This window comes from Polypterus senegalus, chromosome 1 (assembly GCF_016835505.1).
Source record: "Polypterus senegalus isolate Bchr_013 chromosome 1, ASM1683550v1, whole genome shotgun sequence".
Lineage (NCBI taxonomy): Eukaryota > Metazoa > Chordata > Cladistia > Polypteriformes > Polypteridae > Polypterus > Polypterus senegalus.
Genome location: NC_053154.1, coordinates 321,564,953 through 321,585,039, shown reverse-complemented (window position 1 = coordinate 321,585,039; position 20,087 = coordinate 321,564,953). Strand labels below are relative to the sequence as shown.

The 20,087-nt window shown below is 42.4% G+C and overlaps 1 protein-coding gene across 1 annotated transcript in view; it reads left to right on the top strand.

Moving 5' to 3' along the window:
* The first annotated feature begins 383 nt into the window (after positions 1–383).
* pdzd8 (PDZ domain containing 8) overlaps positions 384–20,087 on the top strand; it is a 277,412-nt gene continuing 257,708 nt past the window's right edge. The window contains exon 1 of the mRNA XM_039737116.1: positions 384–1,327. Within this exon, the coding sequence (XP_039593050.1) occupies positions 501–1,327 (827 nt within the window). The 5' untranslated portion in view covers positions 384–500. The remainder of the gene's footprint in view (positions 1,328–20,087) is intronic.

Below are 20,087 nucleotides of genomic sequence, written 5' to 3'. Positions count from 1 at the left end.
TAATGATTGGTAGCAAGCTCGCTAAATCGATTGCAAACAGATGACCGGGGTACCCTTTTAGGACTTCCAATTCAGAATTGTTTCATCCTGTATAGCCTCTGAAGTCTGCGAAAGACTCCAGTCGCATAGCGCTATTACTTAAAAGAGTACTACTACTGTAGTCGCTTGAGTATTGAGCGGGCCACCGGCTGTCCTCATTCAGCCCCAACGAAGGATGACTATAACGAAGCAAAGGAGAACGAGATCCCTTCACGCGCGGCACTACATAGGGCGGGGCCCGCCGTCAAAGAATTGAGAATTGAGCTCGCCGACCACGCCCTTGAGTAGTGATGTCACCACGCACGCGCAGCTCAGTGACGTCCGCCAATCAAATACGCAGGCCGCATTCCCAAGGAAGCCGCAGAACACACTGCAGCTTTGAGAGTCAGCAGGTGAAAGTTGCTATTGTTAGCGCGACATGGAGGTGTTGTGAGGTTGCCTGGCAGGCGGGCTGCCGAGCGATGATATATCTCGTGCTCGTGTCGGCGCTGGCGGGGGCGCTTGTGACTGTATTTCTGGAATTGATACTCTTGTACCGGCGGAACCCCGAACCCGTCGGTAGGACCTTGCAATATGTGAAAGCGGTGCCCGAGCCGGCGCTCAAGGATTACCTCAGCGGAAAGCACTGTGACTCCGGCCAGTCGCCAACCCTGCAAGATGGCACGGTGTCGCCAGCCAGGCAACAACCGCAGGATCCCGGCAGTGAGCTACCACAGGGCTCATTCAAGGTGGAGACTTGCAATTTCCTCAACGCAATTTTTCTGTTTCTTTTCCGAGAGCTGCGGGATACCCCTCTGGTTCGACATTGGGTGACCAAGAAGATCAAAGTGGAGTTCGAGGAGCTGCTTCAGACTAAGACGGCTGGACGACTTCTTGAAGGACTTAGCCTACGAGACATCTCTCTGGGCAACTCGCTGCCCGTGTTCAAGAGTGTCAAGCTCCTGGGGCCGGCGGCTTGCGACGAGGACGGGATGCCCGACGAACTCAACTTTGAGGTGGACTTGGAATACAAAGGGGGCTTCCATCTGGCCATCGACGTGGATCTAGTGTTTGGCAAATCCGCCTACCTATTCGTCAAGATGACTCGGGTGGCTGGACGCTTGAGGTTGCAGTTCACGAGGCAGCCCTTCACCCACTGGTCGTTCAGCTTTCTTGAGGACCCGCTGATCGATTTCGAGGTGAAGTCTCAGTTTGAAGGGAGGCCCTTACCCCAGCTTACATCGATCATCGTTAACCAACTCAAGAGAGTGATCAAGAGGAAGCATACCTTGCCAAATTATAAAATCAGGTAAGAGCCCCGTTGAATGTCGTCAGAAGGGAAAGGCTTTCTCATGTGCCTGCTGGGTGTCTCGCTGAAACCTGTTACCTTACCTTTAATGTGATTTGGACCGTGCAGCCCGGTCAACCTTTAGAATTGATCGGAGGGTTGTGTTGAAGTGCACAGTGAGGGGCGGTGGTTTCAGTGATAATTGATTGCTAAAAGCACTGCTTGTGACTGTTGGATGTCACCTGTCTCACCTGGCCTGTCATCCCGCCCCCATTTTAAAGAGCAGTTAAACTGGTTATAGGTATGCATGCTCTGTTGGCTCAACATGTAAAGCACAGCCAGTGAAAGGTAAAACATTTCTCTCAGATCAGCGCCTGATACTTAACCTAAATGATAGATGGACCTTCCAGCGTTTTTTGGTTATTGTACCCATAAATGCTGTTATGATTTCTCTGAAGTTAATCTTTATGTGTGTACCATGATCTCCCATTGATTATTTCTCTAAATTTACTTTTCCTGGTCAGGGTCACAATGGCGGTAGGCTGAGCTGTGGCAGACATCAATTTGTCATTTAGCTCTTCCTGAGGAATTCCCAAGGCAGCTGTAAGATATAATCCTTCCAGTATGTGCTGGCTCAACCATCCGGTGTCTTCCCAGTAGACTGTGTCCAACATTAATAATTGTGTTATCTTTCTGTTTTTCCTTTATGATGTTAGGGTATCTAAGAAAAATCTTTTTAAGATTGTTTTCTGCCTTCATGATATTGCATTTGCCACTAAGATAGCCTTGCTATTGATAATAACCCTGTGGGGGTTGGTTCTGTGCAGGAATGCAGAGGATAAGAGGAATTTAGAAGATATTTGTTCAGTTATTTTGCTTGAGTAGCCAGGGCTGCAGTGGTTCAAGACTGTTTATTTGTTTTATTTTTTTATTTACTGCAAATTTAATAGCCATTTCAGCCTCTTATTTCCTATTTCATAGTTTTAAATAGATCCTAGAAAGGCGAACCTTGGGTTACTGTCACAGAGTGCAGATTTGTGTTGCTTTTGAAATCACAGGGCTGTGTTGACTTTGCTTAGCTTATTTCTGGTAATGTTTTTTCAAAAACGCTGGACACTTGTGACAAGTGGACACTGGTGTGAGTGACAGATTCAAATGAATAGATTGTTGTTCATACTGGAATCCGCTCATCAGCAATTAACTGCTTTATAGGAACCTTTCAGAAGGAAATTGTCTGGCTGAAAATGGAATATGGATCAACAAAGAGACAAATTAATTTTTTATGTAGCCCACATCCCATAGACAAGGTCATATTGCAGTAGCCTACACATTCACAAATGTGACACAACAGTCTCCAACCTATTTAATTGAGCTCTGTCTCTATGGTTGTTGCAGCTTATACTGGCAGCATTGGCCATACAGAAGGAAATATGTGCATGTAGTGAGACAGATGGGAAATATGGGCTTTCCTGTGGAAAACTTCATATGCATGCCCTTTAGAAAATTAGAAGAGTTGTGCCAAGAACAGGCCATTTAGCCCAACAAACTCATACATCCTATTCACTTAGATTGTCTAAAGTAACATTAAGTACACATATGAAGGACCCTAAATTCCTACTCTCCACCACATTAGGACTGAACTTTTATACCTTCCCATATTTGACACATCACTAGCAATTTCCGGGACTGGTTTCCTAGCAAACAGCCAGCTCAATGCTCGGTGCCTGTGGCAAAAGCAAAATTACATCCTAGTAAAACATAAAGAAAAATTCAGTTTTGTTAGGAAGCAAAAAATACAGAAACTGACCTCGGATTCAGATACTCTGTGTTTCAAAACCCAATAGCAAATATATAACTATTTCATTGGAATGAGCACAAAAACATAAAAATATCAGAGATCATAATAAAACCGGTAGGACAAATTTTTATTGTGCAAACCGAAACATTTAACAAAAGTGCGAAATACAAACAGCCAAAAATCAAAAACTCAAAAGAAACGGATCAATAATTTGCCAACTAAAGTTTGCTTTGAAAGAACTATCCAGAATCTTGGATGCCATTTGAATACAACAGCAGAATCTCTTCCAAGATGTCACAAGCAAAAGTTTTGAGGACATGCCCCCGGTAACTGATTATCAAAATGGTGCCACCAACAAAAAAACAAAATGGTGAGTGACATGGTAGACTTTGTGCAAAGAAAAACATTTGTGTGAAATCTGCGCTTATGTTTTTAACTGTGTTCTTGTTGAAGAATTTATTGTAGAGTCACTGTCTCGATCCACTGGACTAATTCCCTTCATAATTTTAAACACTTCAGTCAGGTCACCTCTTAATCTCCTTTTATGTAGACTGAAAAGGTTCAACTCCATTTAATCTTTCTACATAGCTCAAATCTCTCACTCTGGACTTGCTGTAGTGATGCTTTATCTTTTTATTTTGGTAATATTAAGACCAAAATTGCACACATCCCTCCAGGGGTTCTAATGATTTACATGGTGTATTTTAGTTCCCTTTAAAGAGGGACAAAGCTATGATTTTACACTGAAGTTTGGGTTTGTTGTCAGCTTATATTGACTACCTGTTGTCACTTCTCAGGGAAATGGCCGACACATCAGTATCACTGTCATATCTGCTTTACCGGAGGCCATTAACTGATTGGCAAGGTGCTACATCCAGGTTTCCTATTGTGTGGGTGTGCATATGTAAAATGTGTTTCTATCAACAAAAAAAGCAAATTATAGCAGTGTCCAGTTTTCCTTAAGTGATCAGAGCTCTTTACTGCATTCATTGCATAAGGTCATCTAGCAAGAGTGAAGCTGTTTTTTTTTTTTTTGTGTGTTTTTGTGACATTCCATTAATGCGCATGTCATTTGTGATGCCAAGATGAGGCTGATCAACGTCTTGTCTCGGTAGCCTGGGTCATTTATTTTGAGGCAGTGTAGCTGTAACAGATATGATGGTGGCATATGTGGTGACTGGCTTGTTGGTTAGGTAAATGGCTGAACCCTCTCTTTTTCATATGGTTGTAACAGCAGTCGTGTCCTGTGCCATGTGATAGTTGGTAAGCACTCAGATGCTGATGCCTTGCACTAACACTCAGGATGCAGAAAGAGGACACTGTAATGGTGAGCCTGACCAGAGAGTGTTGAATGCAGGTGACAGGGTCTCAAAGCCTCAGGTGGGAGGCTGCTGTGCCAGTAAATGAAATTCTGCAGCATCCTGATTACATACAGTTGTGCTTAAAGTTTGTGAACCCTTTAGAATTTTCTATATTTCTGCATCAATATGACGTAAAACGTCATCAGATTTTCACTCAAGTCCTAAAAGTAGATAAAGAGAAACCAGTTAAAGAAATGAGACAAAAATATTATATCATTTATTTATTAAGGAAAATGATTGAATGTTACATATTTGTGAGTGGCAATCCAATCCTGAGTCCACCAAACTGGACCCTTTCAACACCCTGGCTGCGCCTAGAAATTCTGTCCATAAAAATTATGAACAGAATCGGTGACAAAGGGCAGCTCTGGTGGAGTCCAACTCTCACTGGAAACGGGTTCGACTTACTGCCGGCAATGCGGACCAAGCTCTGACACCGATTGTACAGGGACTGAACAGCCCTTATCAGGGTGTCGGGTACCCCATACTCTCGGAGTACCCGCCACAGGAATCCCCGAGGGACATGGTCGAACGCCTTTTCCAAATCCACAAATCACATATAGACTAGTTGGGCAAACTCCCATGCACCCTCCAGGATCCTGCAAATTGTGTAGAGCTGGTCCACTGTTCCGCGACCAGGATGAAAACCACACTGTTCCTCCTGAATCTGAGGTTCGACTATCCAACGGACCCTCCTCTCCAGGACCCCCGAATACACTTTTTCAGGGAGGCTGAGGAGTGTGATCCCTGTATAGTTGGAACACACCGTCCGGTCCCCCTTCTTAAAGGGGGGGCCACCACCCCGGTCTGCCAATCCAGAGGCACTGTCCCTGATGTCCATGTGATATTGCAGAGGCATGTCAACCAAGACAGTCCTACCACATCCAGAACCTTGAGGAACTCTGGGCGTATCTCATCCACCCCCGGGGCCCTGCCACCAAGGAGTTTTTTGACCACCTCGGTGACCTCAGTCCCAGAGATGGGGGAGCCCACCACCGAGTCCCCAGCCTCTGCTTCCTCATTGGAAGGCATGTTAGTGGGATTGAGGAGGTCTTCGAAGTACTCCCCCACTGACTCACAATGTCCCCAGCCGAGGTCAGCAGCGCACCATCCCCGCCATATACAGTGTTGATGCTGCACCACTTCCCCCTCCTGAGATGTCGGATAGTGGACCAGAATCTCCTCGATGCCGTCCAAAAGTCCTCCCCAGACTATTCCCACCCGAGTTTTTGCTTTGGCAACCACCGAAGCCACATTCTGCTTGGCCTGCTGGTACCCATCAGCTGCCTCCAGAGTCCCACAGGACAAAAAGGTCTTGCAGGACTCCTTCTTCAGCTTGGCAGCATCCCTCACTGCAGCTGTCCACCAACGGATTCACGGATTGCCGCCACAACAGGCACCGACTACCTTATGGCAACAACTCCTGTTCAGCCGCCTCAACAATAGAGGCACGAAACATGGCCCATTCAGACTCAATGTCCCCCACCTCCCTCGGGCTGTGGTCAAAGTTCTGCCAGAGGTGGGAGTTGAAGCTACTTCTGACAGGGGACTCTGCCAGACGTTCCTACCAGATCCTCCCAACACATTTGGGATATATAATTGACTAAGTTGCCCGACCATGGGATACGCACGACAGAGCCCCACCCGCCAACTCTAACCCTCCTCCCGTGTCCACCCTCGTTCTCGAGGCATGCGCACTGCCTGCTCATGTGCCCGCCCCCAACACCTCACCAAACACATGTTTACACGCTGCATACAGCGATTCCCATCCGCAACAAACATACTTGTTCTTAGATGGTCCTGCAGGAACAGGAAAAACCTTTGTCTGCATAGCCCTAATTCATACCATCAGAGCTATGAAGCTAGGTTTTGTTCTCTTCCAAACCCCTCCCCATGCCGCCAGCGGCACCTCTTCAAAACCTGACCTCTCACTTTATTTCAATAAATTAAAATGAAAAAAATATGCTTAGTCAGAAATTATATTTTGTTTCTTTGTGCCGGTCCCAAGCCCGGATAAATGAGGAGGGTTATGTCAGGAAGGGCATCTGGTGTAAAAGTTTGCTAAATCAATATGCAGACAACAATACAAATTTCCATACCAAATTGGTCGAGCCCTGGGTTAACAACAACCTCCACCAGTTCTGTTAGCTAACAGGGTGCTGGCGGAAATTGTGCTACTTTTGGCCGAAGAAGAATAATTAGAAAGAGAAGAAGGGGGGGAAGATGTGCCCGGAAGCAGAAGGAGAGGAGGAAGGTAAAGAGAGTTGAACTGAGGGTAAGAACTTTGAATGTTGGCAGCATGACTGGTAAGTGGAGAGAGTTAGCTGATATGATAGAGAGAAGGAAGGTTGATATATTGTGTGTGTAAGAGACTAAATGGAAGGGGAGTAAGGCCAGGTGGATCAGAGGTGGATTCAAATTGTTCTATCATAGTGTGGATAGGAGGAGAAATGGTGTAGGGGTTATTCTGAAGAAACAGTATGTCAAGAGTGTTTTGGAGGTGAAAAGAGTTTCGGGCAGAGTAATGATTATGAAGCTGGAAATTGGAGGAGTGATGATGAATGTTGTTAGTGCATATGCCCCACAAATTTGGTATGCAATGGATGAGAAAGAAGATTTCTGGAGTGAGTTGTATGAAGTGATGAACAGTGTACCCAAGGGTCATGTTGGTGAAGGGAACAGAGGAGATGAGGAGGTGATGGGTAGGTATGGTGTCAAGGAGAGGAATGAAGAAGGTCAGAGGACAGTGGATTTTGCCTAAAGGATGGACATGGTTGTGGTGAATACTGCAAGGTTGAGTTTAGGGAGAAGGTGAGACAGGCACTGGGTGGTGGTGAAGAATTACCAGAGAGTTGGGAAACTACAGCAGATGTAAGGGTGACAGCAAGAAGGGTGCTTGGCGTGACATCTGGACAGAGGAAGGAGGAAAAGGAAACCTGGTGGTGGAATGGGGAAGTACAGGATAGTATACAGAGGAAGAGGATGGCAAAGAAGAAGTGGCATAGTCAGAGAGATGCTTTAAGTAGACAAGAGTACAAGGAGATAAGGCACAAGGTGAAGAGAGAGGTGACGAAGAGGACCAGTGGGCGAGAGTGAGGGACCGAGCTGGGAAAGATGTGCAGCAGGTTAGGGTGATAAAGGATAAAGATGGAAACATACAAGTAAGGAGAGTGTGTTGAGCAGATGGAAAGAGAACTTTGAAAGGCTGATGAATCTTGGAAAGTGAGAGGATGCCTGAGGAGTGGAGAAGAAGTGTACTGGTGCCGATATTTAAGACTAAAGGGGATGTGCAGGACTGCAGTAACTACAGGGGGATAAAATAGATGAGCCACAGCATGAACTTATGGTAAAGAGTAGTGGAAGCTCGGTTAAGAAGTGAGGTGATGATTAGTGAGCAGCAGTATGGTTTCATGCCAAAAAAGAGCACCACAGTTGCGATGTTTGCTCTGAGGCTGTTGGTGGAGAAGTTTAGAGAAGGCCAGAAGGAGTTGCATTACATCGTTGTGGACCTGGGGAAGGCATATGACAGGGTGCCTCGAGATGAGCTGTGGTATTGTATGAGGAAGTTGGGAGTGGCAGAGAAGTACATAAGAGTTGTACAGGATATGTATGAGGGAAGTGTGACCATGATGAGGTCTGCAGTAGGAGTGACGGATGCATTCAAGGTGGAGGTGGGATTACATCAGGGATTCGCTCTGAGGCCTTTTTTATTTGCAGTGGTGATGGACAGGTTGACAGACGAGATTAGATAAGAGTCCCCGTGGATTATGATGTTTGGTGATGACATTGTGATCTGTAGCGATAGTAGGGAGCAGGTTGAGGAGACCCTGTAGAGGTGGAGATATGCTATAGAGAGGAGAGGAATGAAAGTCAGTAGGAACAAGACACTATACACTCAGAATACACTCATTTACATGTGTGTAAATGAGAGGGAGGCCAGTGAAATGGTGAGGATGCAAGGAGTAGACTTGGTGAAGGTGTATGAGTTTAAATATTTGGGATCAACAATACAGAATAATGGGGATTGTGGAAGAGAGGTGAAAAAGAGAATGCAGGTAGGGTGGAATGGGTGGAGAAGAGTGTCAGCAGTGATTTGTGACAGACGGGTATCAGCAAGAGTGAAAGGGAAGGTCTACAGGATGGTAGTGAGACCAGCTATGTTATATGGGATGGAAACGGAGGCACTGACCAAAAAGCAGGTGACTGAGCTGGAGGTGGCAGAGTTAAAGATGCTAAGATTTGCATTGTGTATTATGTTAATGGACAGGATTAGAACTGAGGACATTAGAGGGTCAGCTCAGGTTGGATGGTTGGGAGACAAAGTCAGAGAGGCGAGATTGCATTGGTTTGGACATGTGCAGAGGAGAGATGCTGGGTATATTGGGAGAAGGATTATAACGTTAGCGCTGCCAGGATAAAGGAAAAGAGGAAGGCCTAAGAGAAGGTTTATGGATGTGTTGAGAGAGGAAGATGATCTGCTGTGGTGACCCCTAATGGGAGCAGCCGAAAGAAGAAGAAGAAGATGCTCAGCCTGAAATGATATTTGATGGGCATGTTGCATTTGAAGCGATGCAATACAAAAAATAAATCAAGATTATTTTTAGTTTGTGGTTAGTTAAGATCAATCAGCTATTTCACCTAAAACTGCAATTGGAAATTCACATGAAGAAAATGGAAGTGCCAAAGCGTGAAGTCACAAATGGTAGCTCTGAACATTGTAAAAGTACAGTACATGAATGTAGTATTAACAGTGCTTGTCCATCCTGGGTACATGCTCACGTACACACCCGTCCTTTCACATATATGTAGAATAAAGATGCCGATATCCTCAACAGTCAAATGGCCATTTTCTGGGTTTACTCGAGTTACCCAATTGCTCCCCCCACCAACTTTTTTCTCCCTTCTCTAGACATTCTTTGGGATGAGACTCATTTCTTTTCATATCATCTGACGTCCCCTCCGACCATGTCTTCTTTTGGCTTCCCTCTTGGCCTCAACCCCTCCACCTCCATCTTGACACACCCTTTCACCCAGTCTTCCACTGCATTAATGCTCCACATGCTGGTGCTACCTCAGTTTATTTCTCCTTATTTTGCTTCCTCATCAAGTCTTCCTCTTAACTTGACATTCATCTTCTTCTCACCCTGTGACACTGCGCACATCCACCGGATGATTCTCCTCTATATTCTTTTTGTCGATGCTTCTTGTTGCTTGTTCACAGGCTGTAACACTCCCAGAGTAGAGTATTCCTCACACACCTTTCATGGTATCAGGTGGGACACCAGCCACCTTGCGTTGACACTTTTCACCAGCCTTCACTCTGGGAAGTCCATCCAGATGCAGATTTCCAGGTTTGTGAACAGTTACTACCCAACTGCGATAAGACTCACGAACAATCAGTTTCACCTGCCACTAGCACTTCATTATTTAATTGTGTTTATGCTTGTTGCCGTTTCATGTTCATTATCTCCGTGGGCGTACACAAATAAGTATTTCATTGTACTTGTATATATAACTATAAATCTTTGAATAAACTAAACCCTTCAAGGCGAGACAGAGAGAGAGTTTTTTAGATGTCATAATGAGGCACAGCTTCCAGAATTTCTCTCCTGCACCTCTCGCCCTCACTGCTACTGCTGTGTCCGCACCTCCGTCAGCACTCAACATGACAACTAAAGCCCCTCTCTCACTATGTGAGGTCTTCCAATGATTTTTAGTCACCGACCTAACTTCCATAATCATTGACTTTAGTGGCACACTAAATGCCAGTCATGTGGTCCAACATACCCCAGTTACTTGGCAAGAATGGTCTCTGACTTAAGACTTAATTTTTGTCTTAAGACATAGGAGTGGGCTATGAGACCTGACAATCGATGAACGCTCACCTGGAAGTCTAATGTATATAATGCAGGTACAAGGAATAAAGGATGTAGGATGTATATACACACACACACACACTCACACACATAACAGTGGGTATACACCCGCTTTGAAGTATTCCCATTTATTTTGGGGTTGGTCTGCGCTCGGCCCCGCACAACCCTAGGGCCACCTCTGCTTGGAACACCTTCATGGCGGAGCTGGCATTGTCAGACGGTATTTAATTGGCTGTCAGCATGCGGTGTGTTCGCAATATTTAGGAAATTTGAAACTCTTCTGAAAAACTGTCAGCAGTCATGTAATTTGTCATCCTCTGTGAGATCTGCTTGTGTAATCTGACACCCTCATGGTCTAGGCACTGCAGTCATTTTGTTTGTTGTCACCTCCAACTAGAAGTGGTGTAATATGATGCTGGCTTAAGTAGTATAACTTCCCATCCTTTTTCAAAACAACTCTGTTGCCTGTATGTAAATTTATACTCCTCCAGCAGCCTTCTGCAACCTTCTCGCACATATTTGCACTTGGCATCTGCAGGCTGCCCTTCACACCACTGCATCTTTTACGCAGCCATTTCCAACAAACCATACATTCGATTAGGTTTTAATCAGTTGCTACTTTTGTTTTTGATGTATTTGAACAAATCTGTATCCTTGTATGTGATAGTTCTGTATTTAGGTAGTGGTGTCATCTATCCTTGCATTCTGCCTAGTAGCTTGTACTGTTGTATTGTATTTTTGAGTTGGCCATGATAGTAGATTGGCCATCGGGCTGTATGAAGAGGATTGCTTGTGCTCAGTTTTGTGTGTTGTATTTACTGTATATTCTCGTGTTTAAGTTCTCCCCCGTATAAGTCGGGCTTGATTGTACCATATAATTTCTGGTATTTTATAATGTCGGTCATATAAGTCGAATGCAGAAAACTCACGCTATTGGTCCAAGAGATTACGATATGCTAATGCCCACCTGAGAGAGTAACCACGGAGCACGCAGACTTTTTTTTCTATGTATTGTATTGACCACACGGTAATACCCAAACTATTCCGAAGTGACGTTTGCACTCTTTTGTGTTTTTTGTATCTCACACAATCATACACCTTTATTGTAAGAACATCTCTTATCTACGATGGAGTGTTCGATCAGAAGAAAATATGAAGCTGGTTTTAAATTAAAAGTCGTTGAAGTGGCGAAAGAAATTGGTAACTACGCTGCTGCAACAAAATTCAATGAGTCTGAGAAACTGGTGTGAGATTGTAGGAGGCAAGAAGATGTAATCAAAAAACAAAAACAAATTAAGTGTTGTATTTTTGAACAGGCGTATAAGTCCGGGTCTGATTTTATGATCAATTTTTCGGGTTTCAAGACCCGGCTTATACGCGAGTATATACGGTACCCCAGTTTTTGACACTCATTGCTCAGTCTTTCCCAAGATTTCTTCCATTTTTTTCCCATCAAGGTTCTCCCAAACCCCAGAGTTTTTTTTTTTTTTTGTCTGCTTAGGGAGTTAAGACTAGGGTGACTATCAAAAAGCAGGGCCTGTTAAAGACCATAATAAATTATTGTTGTTTTTTCTACCAACACCTTTACCACACACTGCGCCTCCGAATTTCCCAGATTTCAATCCAACCAAGAATTTGTGTGATGTATTGGAACAATAAGTCCAATCTGTGGTGCCTCCACCATCATGAAGGGGTTTAGAGGATCAGGTGCCTGATTCCACAGGATACCTTCAGATGTCTTGAAGAGTCCACATCTCGGCAGGTTGGCACATAGAAGAGCAACAACATATTAGGCAGGTGGTCGTTTTGTTTTAGCGCATCCCTGTCTGTTTTCCCTTAAAGAATAAGTTTAGTATTTTTCTTGTTGGAGTTATTTTGCACAAAATATTGACGTCTTTACCATAGGAAGTTGTGCTCTAAAGTTAAGTACTTTATACAAAATTTAAAAACACTAGGGGGCGTTGCCCCCTGCTCTCTTTGCTCACCAACCTCAACCCGGCCTGCACTATGTGCCAGCCTCTTCACGTCTCTGACGGTCGTGTTGTAAAGAGGGAGGCTGAACGCACCCCAAGGACATGCGGTCGCTCCTCCGAAATCCCCTCTTAAACGGTAATACAATGGGAATCATAGTGTTTTTTTTTTTTTATAATTTTTTTTTTACCTCCTCTTTGCTCGATTAGCTGCTGGCTTGCTGCTTCTGCTGCCGTGCTGCATGATCTGCATCTTGCGCAGCGCACTTTTGTCATATCACCCATGTCCATATATTCACTCTCTTTTTGCTTTTACCTTTTCATCAATATCGCATTGAATTTTGATTCCGTGTTTGGAATTATTACACCGTGACAATGCAATGTATAACTGCCCTTGAGTGAATATCATTTCTTTCTCTCTACAAGAAATGTGTTTGACAATAGCATTCACACGTGTGAGAAATTACTTATCTCGCGGGATTTCACTTTCACCAAACAAAAAATCTTTTAGTTCTTGTACATATGCCTCTTCATTGAGAAGAAACTCTTACTTTTTTTTCCCTGATAGCAACACAAATTATACGATCTACAAGTCTCCGAACAATATATTCGATCTCTTTTCGCTGTTCCATTATTTCACAGAGTAATAATTTCCATATTTTTGTGCTAATGTGATCTTTACTATCCTTTTTTTTTTTTTTTTTTTTTGAGACTTTCAAATTTTGTACTTCCATTATCTCTAACCTGCTCTGCATGTGTACCACGGCAACATTTTAAAATTCTTTACGACATTCTACTTTGTCATCTACTCTTTGTTTTAATTCCGGCCCTGGGCGTGATTAAATCTCTTGACACAAAGACTCTTCTCATGGGGCGTGAAAGTGTCTCTCTGAGAAAATCGTGTATCGTCTCCTTCCTGCCTTTCAAGATTTTTTTTTATAATGGAGAGATATTTTTTCCCATGCTAGTGCTTTACAATGGAGAGAATATGGCACAGAGGAAAAGCTTAAAAATGTATCAAATCCTCCTATTTTTCAAGCCAAAAGCAGTTATCAAGAATGAATCTGTGCCTGCCATGTTTCTGACACATATTTGTGAAAACTGAAGGGATATGGAAATAATCATTTTATTACATATTCCTGGTTTATTGAGGTGAGGATACATTTTCTGTTTGCTTGTCTGAGTTCTAACATAAATACAAAACAAAAGCAACCATGGCAAAAAAAGTTTACCATGAGAGGAAACCACGTCCTGGGTTGAAAGGTTGTTGAGCAGGAAGCCTAAATGCTGAACTTCTTTTAAAATGGCTAAATCTCTTAATATTGGTGTTTTTTGTTCAAAATGACATGTATAAATTATTTTACAATGTGTGTGTCTGTAATCATAAGACATTGGTCAATACTCAGTGGCCATCTTGGCTTGAAGTATTAAGTTTTAAGGATTTTTGCTTTCTTAAGTCCCCCACACGCCGTAAGGCTACTCTATAAAACTCTATGAATCGAAAAATCTATGGAAACTTTAGAGCACAATTTTACAAGCGAAATGCATAAAAAAATCACTTAACAAAAAAATACAGAGCCTTCCAACTAAACCCCAAGGATTGGTGGTGTACACTTGTGGCTAGGCCACATGATCACCCAACTCTTTTAGGTTAGTGTGTGTGATTTTTAATGCCTCATGGATTTGTTACGCCTCATTGAGTTAACATTTCTTCAGAGGTCAAACAAAATCAAGGGTGTGTGATGGAAATATGAATGATTTGTTACCATTTCAGTGTGGCCCCCAAAATTACTAGAGACTCGATAAAAACGATTAAAGAGAAAATGAAGCAGAGTTCAGTCTTCTCCACTGACTGTCTATGAGACCATGACTGCCAGATCTCATATACAGAGACCTGAGAACAGATGTGCTGTAGCAATCCTGGAAAGACCCTTGGGGCGGTGTTTATTCTGAACTCTTTATATCATAAGTTCACTGATCCCTGTCGACTCTTTTGTGTGATCCTTGGTGAGTCCTGTTTAAAGACGTGGAATCATCTGTATTATAAATACTGAACCTGGAAAGGCACTTGAGATGAGTGTGTTGCACAATCCTGAGTGAGCATTTGTTCAAAGGTTAAAGGAAAGCCATTGAGAGGAAGTTTGAGAATTATAAATTATTTATTATCCCTACAGTATGTCTCTGAAGATTACAAATTGCTCATTAGGAAGATTAAAGGGGAAAAAAAGAAAAAAGAAAACAATTCAGTCTTCTTCCCACACTCTTTGGCTTTGTTCTCATTGCAGCTTGATTCAGATTTTTTTCACTCCTATTTACAAGATGGGTGTGAACTGCAAAAAAAAAACCACATGGGATTAGTACTTTTCAAATCAGATATAGACTCTCAATCCAATACCGACATACATGGCTTACAAGAGACCTGTGTTTGACCACTTTGAATTGGACATCTAATTTAGTGTCAGTGTTTTAGAACATTACAACAATCTAGACAAGGACAGGCCATTCAGCCCAGCAAAGCTTGCCAGTCCTGTCCACTTAATTTGTAAAATATCAATTCTAGTTTTGAAGGTTGCTAAAGTTCTACTGTCTTCCACACTACTTATTTTCCAAGTGTATGTGGTTCTCTGTGTGAAGAAAAACTTCCTAATGTTTGTGTGAAATTTCCCCTTAAATAGTTTCCCACTATGTCCCTGTGTTCTTGATGAACTCATTTTAAAGTCACCGTCTCGATCCACTGGACTAATTTCCTTCAAAATTTTAAACACTTCAGTCAGGTCTCCTCTTCATCTCCTTTTTCTTAAACTGTAAAGGCTCAGCTCTTTTAATCTTTCCTCATAACTCATCCCCTGTAGCCCTGGACTCGGCCTAGCTGCTCTTCTCTGGACTTTTTCTAGTGCTGTTATGTCATTTTTGTAGCCTGGAGACCAAAACCGCACCCAGTACTCCAGACGAGGCCTCACCATTACATTATAAATGTGTATGCCATACCTCTTTGTGAAAAATCAAGGTGTATAGGAGAAAGGAAAGAAAGTGAGGTGTTGAACCTAATAAGAGTTTTGGGTTACTGTGGGCAACCAGTACGGTCCAACTGATGCAAATGGTGGGTCTCATGCATGTTGTTTTTTTTTTTTTTTATGAAAGGGTCTTGTGGGCAGAGGTTGATATAAGTAATCAAATGTTTCCCTTGATATTCTGAGATTGTCAAAGTTCTGTTTTGCATCAAAACCCTCCATATCTTCTCTCCCATCAGCCCTTGTATCCATAGGTTTCCCCATACAGATACAGTAGATAAAACTGCTCTCAAAGCTGTAGCTATAATGTTTCATTTTCTTCCCCTCTTCCTTGCCATTATTAGGGCCCTGTGGAATCTTTTTTATTTTTTTTACAAATTCTGTTTTATTATTATTATTTTTTTTTTTTGGATTTTTCGTTTTCACTGTTATTTTTTTCCAAATCAAGCAATAATGGAATGGCACTTTATATTCCTTTTAATGAAACAGCACAACTGAAGCTCATTTTGGAGTTCCATTCATCAGGTAGGAACCCATGATGCTGTATATGAGACTGCAGTAGGACATTGAGTGCCCCCCCAATTGTAAGAGTTGTTACTAGTCTGATGCATCCTTCTGAGATGAAGGTTAACTTCACTTTTAGGGTCCCGGATATTTGTTACAACCTGAGCTGATGTGTTCTCAGCCAGAAAGAACTTTATGTAGAGGTGAATATGTTCAGCGAGGTACCCTACTGATTCAAACCAGCTATTCCATGTGGTGTTTCCTGCCTTGGGGGTTCCTGGCTGGCTTCTTGAAGAAGGCAGACTTTACCCACATCACTAGTGATGCAGCCTCACTAAAGTATTTATACTGCTGCCAGGTCTCTCTGACCAAACTGATGACATGACACAAGCAGGCTGAATATATATTGTTAGACATAACCCCTTTTTAAACTTCCTGGTATGCTTTCAGACAGTATGATACATTATCTGTAACCACTGCTAAAATGTCATAAAGTACTGGTCTTTAGTACCTGTAATTGTAATTATGTAAATTATTTCTAATCATTCTTAAACCTTAAGTATTTACAGATTGAAATGTGTTTCATTACATCTGTCGCTTTACCTACTGCATATCTTAAAATAATTAATTACAAAGCAAAAGCAAACTAATCTGTAAGATGCTTAATCCCGGAATTAAACAGAAAAAAAGAAAGAGACCCCCACTTTTAAGGGCTTTTTGTATCCGAGGAGAAGCCTGCTCTTCTGCCCAGGTTTTTTAGATGCAGATTTATAAAGGAAGAGTCAAATGTGGACCTTGTGTGCCACGAGGCACAACATTTATTAAATCCAGAAACATAATTGTTAGTTTTTAAAAGGGAACCCGTTAACAACCAATGCTGTTCGTTAATAACATTTTTCTATGGGAAAGACTGTTAATACCGGTTAAATATAATTTCATGTACAATTAGAACTGCCTACATAAAACAATTGCCATACAGCCAAATGTTTACTCATCTCTCACTGTATTGAGAACTATATGGTCTTGGCTATCTGTGGTTTCATCAACTACAACATACCAAGTATATCTCGTGGTGCCTAAAATCCTGAAAGCAAGATTCTAATTCCTGATGAAGGATGGTAACCCAAGCAGCATGTCTGGCAAAGACCTCACTTCTTTCTGAACACTTATTCTTAAAATTGGGGAAAAGGAACTGATTTTGCTTGTTATAAAGTTTGAAGAGTGGAGAAAAAATATAAATTAACAGCTCTGTGCACAGGGCTGTGGAATCGGAACATAAAACCTTCGACTCTGGCTTCTCAATTTATGGTACCAGTGAGTCTGACTTCTCAATTTATAATACTACTGACTTCAACTTGGACTCCTTTGTTTGTAATTAACCAATATATACTGCTCAAAAAATTAAAGGAGCATTTTGAGCTCCGAGTATAGCATCAAGTCAGTGAAACTTCTGGGCTATTGATCTGGTCAGTTAAGTAGCAGAGGGAGTTGTTAATCAGTTTCAGCTGCTTTGGTGTTCATGAAATTACCAACAGGTGCGCTAGAGGGGCAACAATGAGACGACCCCCAAAACAGGAATTATTTATTAGGTGGAGGGAGGCCACTGCCATTTTTCCCTCCTCATCTGTTTTTTCTCTCGTTTTACATTTGCCTATGGTCAGTGTCACTACTGGTAGCATGTGGTGATACCTGGACCCTACAGAGCTGGCACAGGTAGTCCAACTTCTCCAGGATGGCACATCAATATGTGCCATCGCCAGAATGTTTGCTGTGTCACCCAGCACAGTCTCAAGGGTATGGTGGAGATCCTGGGAGACATGTAATTACTCTAAGAAAGCTGGACAGGGCTGTAGAAGGTCCTTAACCCATCAGCAGGACCGGAGGAACAGGATGAGCACTGCCAGAGCCTACAAAATGACCTCCAGCTGCCTGGTACCGTGGAGCTCGATTGGCATTTGCCATAGAATACCAGAATTGGCAGGTCCACCACTTGTGCCCTGTGCTTTTCACAGATGAGAGCAGGTTCTCCCTGAGCACATGTGACAGACGTGCAAGGGTCTGGAGAAGCCGTGGAGAATGTTATGCTGCCTGTAACATCGTTCAGCATGACCGTTTTGGTGGTGGATCAGTGATGGTATATCTGGGGAGGCATATCTGTGGAGGGATGCACAGACCTCTACAGGCTAGACAGCGGCACCTTGACTGACATTAGGTATCGAGATGAAATTCTTGGAACCATTGTCAGACCCTGTGATGGTGCAGTGAGTCCTGGGTTCCTCCTGGTGCACGACAATACCCAGCCTCATGCGGTGAGAGTATGCAGGCATCTCCTGGATGATACAGGAATTGATGCCATTGACTGGCCCCCACGCTAACCTGCCTGACCTCGATCCAGTAGAACACCTCTGGGGGTAACATTATGTTTCAGTCCATCCGACGCCGCCAGGATGCACCTCAGACTGTCCAGGAGGTCAGTGATTCCCTGGTCCAGATCTGAGAGGAGATCCCCCAGGACACCATCCATCATTTCATTAGGAGCAGTTTATTTTCTATGTTGAATAAAAGCACACAATATGTAAGATACAAGGCATTTCATTGCTGCCAGCGTGAATCATCAGACTACCGTTTAGCACCCTAACCTGTTAAACTCTAGGTGTAAAGGCTGTAGAGATGCCGTTGTGTATTTTTTCTGTTAGTTACAGTGCCCTCCATAATGTTTAGGAGAATGACACATTTTAGCTTGATTGTAATTTCTACATACTGTGACCAAAATGTAATATACTGCAAATATTTTTAAATTGCAATGTATGTAATGTTCACTTTATCTATGTCTGAATTGTTTTATTTGTAATTTTAAACTATGGAGCAGAGGGGGAAATTGTATCTTTGTCCCAAGCATCGTGAAGGACATTGTATTAAACAAGTTACAAACGCTGAGTAACATTAAACCAAATACAAAACTTAACAAAATATTTTTTTGAAAAGGCTAAAAGAAAAAAATAGTTCAATCAAATTAGTATATGTGAAATTTGAAATTTAAACACATTAGATATATTACAATTTACATTTAGTTAGAGTTGGTACATTCTTTTTTCTGTCTCCAGTTCTAGTAACCCAATAATTGTGACCCCCAACTTCACAGCCCTGGCTATACCAAAACTGAAATGGGGGTCCCCTGGATAGCCATAGCTATTCTCGTATTCAGGATCAGTTTGAAAAAACATGCAAACTGATTAATGTTGATGCCAGCAAGTACATTTTACTCCTTGTCTCACTAAGCACACTAAGTACTGGTTGATCCACTATCAGAAAACTGCCTCCTTTTAACCTCCATATTTCATATTTGTTAATGAAAGTTTTTATTTGTGGACAGAGCCGGAGTCACACTTGGAGTTTCAAATCCATCACTGTTGACATCAGCCGTGCCCAAACTCGTATTTTTTAAAAAAGTATAATGATACAAAGGTTAGCAAGCAGCTGAAAACATACACATACATCTGTACTATTGATTGTTCCTATTCGTATAGTAGTTTATTTAAGTATTTTTTGCTCACTTATTAGGCTTTCATCATTCAAATGTGGCTTCATCTTAAGAGCACTTGTCATGGGCTGAAATGTTAAATATTTATATAAGAAACCCTCGGGCCACTCTCACCTTTGCCATGGGCTGCAGTTTGTCCACCCCTGTTGTACACTAAACCTGAAAATTATTTGAATGAATGGCTTTTACTATTGAAAGGTACTGCATAAAATCATTAAATCAACGGTTCATCTTCTCCACTTTGTGACCCTTGATGAGTCATTTCACACAACCCTGAGAGCAAGCATTTGTTCAAAGGTCAGAAAAATGAGCAGGTTGGAAGGTGGGGGTGATAGAGAAGTTGGAGAAGCGTGAATGATTTATTATATTACAGCATGGCTCACAAGCTTACAAGATGCTCAAGAGAAAAGATTAAAGAAAAGAAAAGAAAAAAAAAGAAATGCATTTTCAGTCCTTAACCCAGACTCAGTGAGTCACTCCATCTGTGATTGCTCACATTTTCCGCCTTGGAATTGGCTGTTCTATAGTCAACCTACAAAGAACACGAGGATGGTGTTCATTGTGGAAAGATGCTATATAAGGTAATTAAATTACAGGTTCAGGCATCTCTGCTAACTCCATTGTGGGGTCACTTCTGGTCCCATTTTTGACATTTACAACAATGGGGACAGCTGCCCAATTCTGAACCTGTAAAGTACTTCAGGATCAGAATTAGAATTT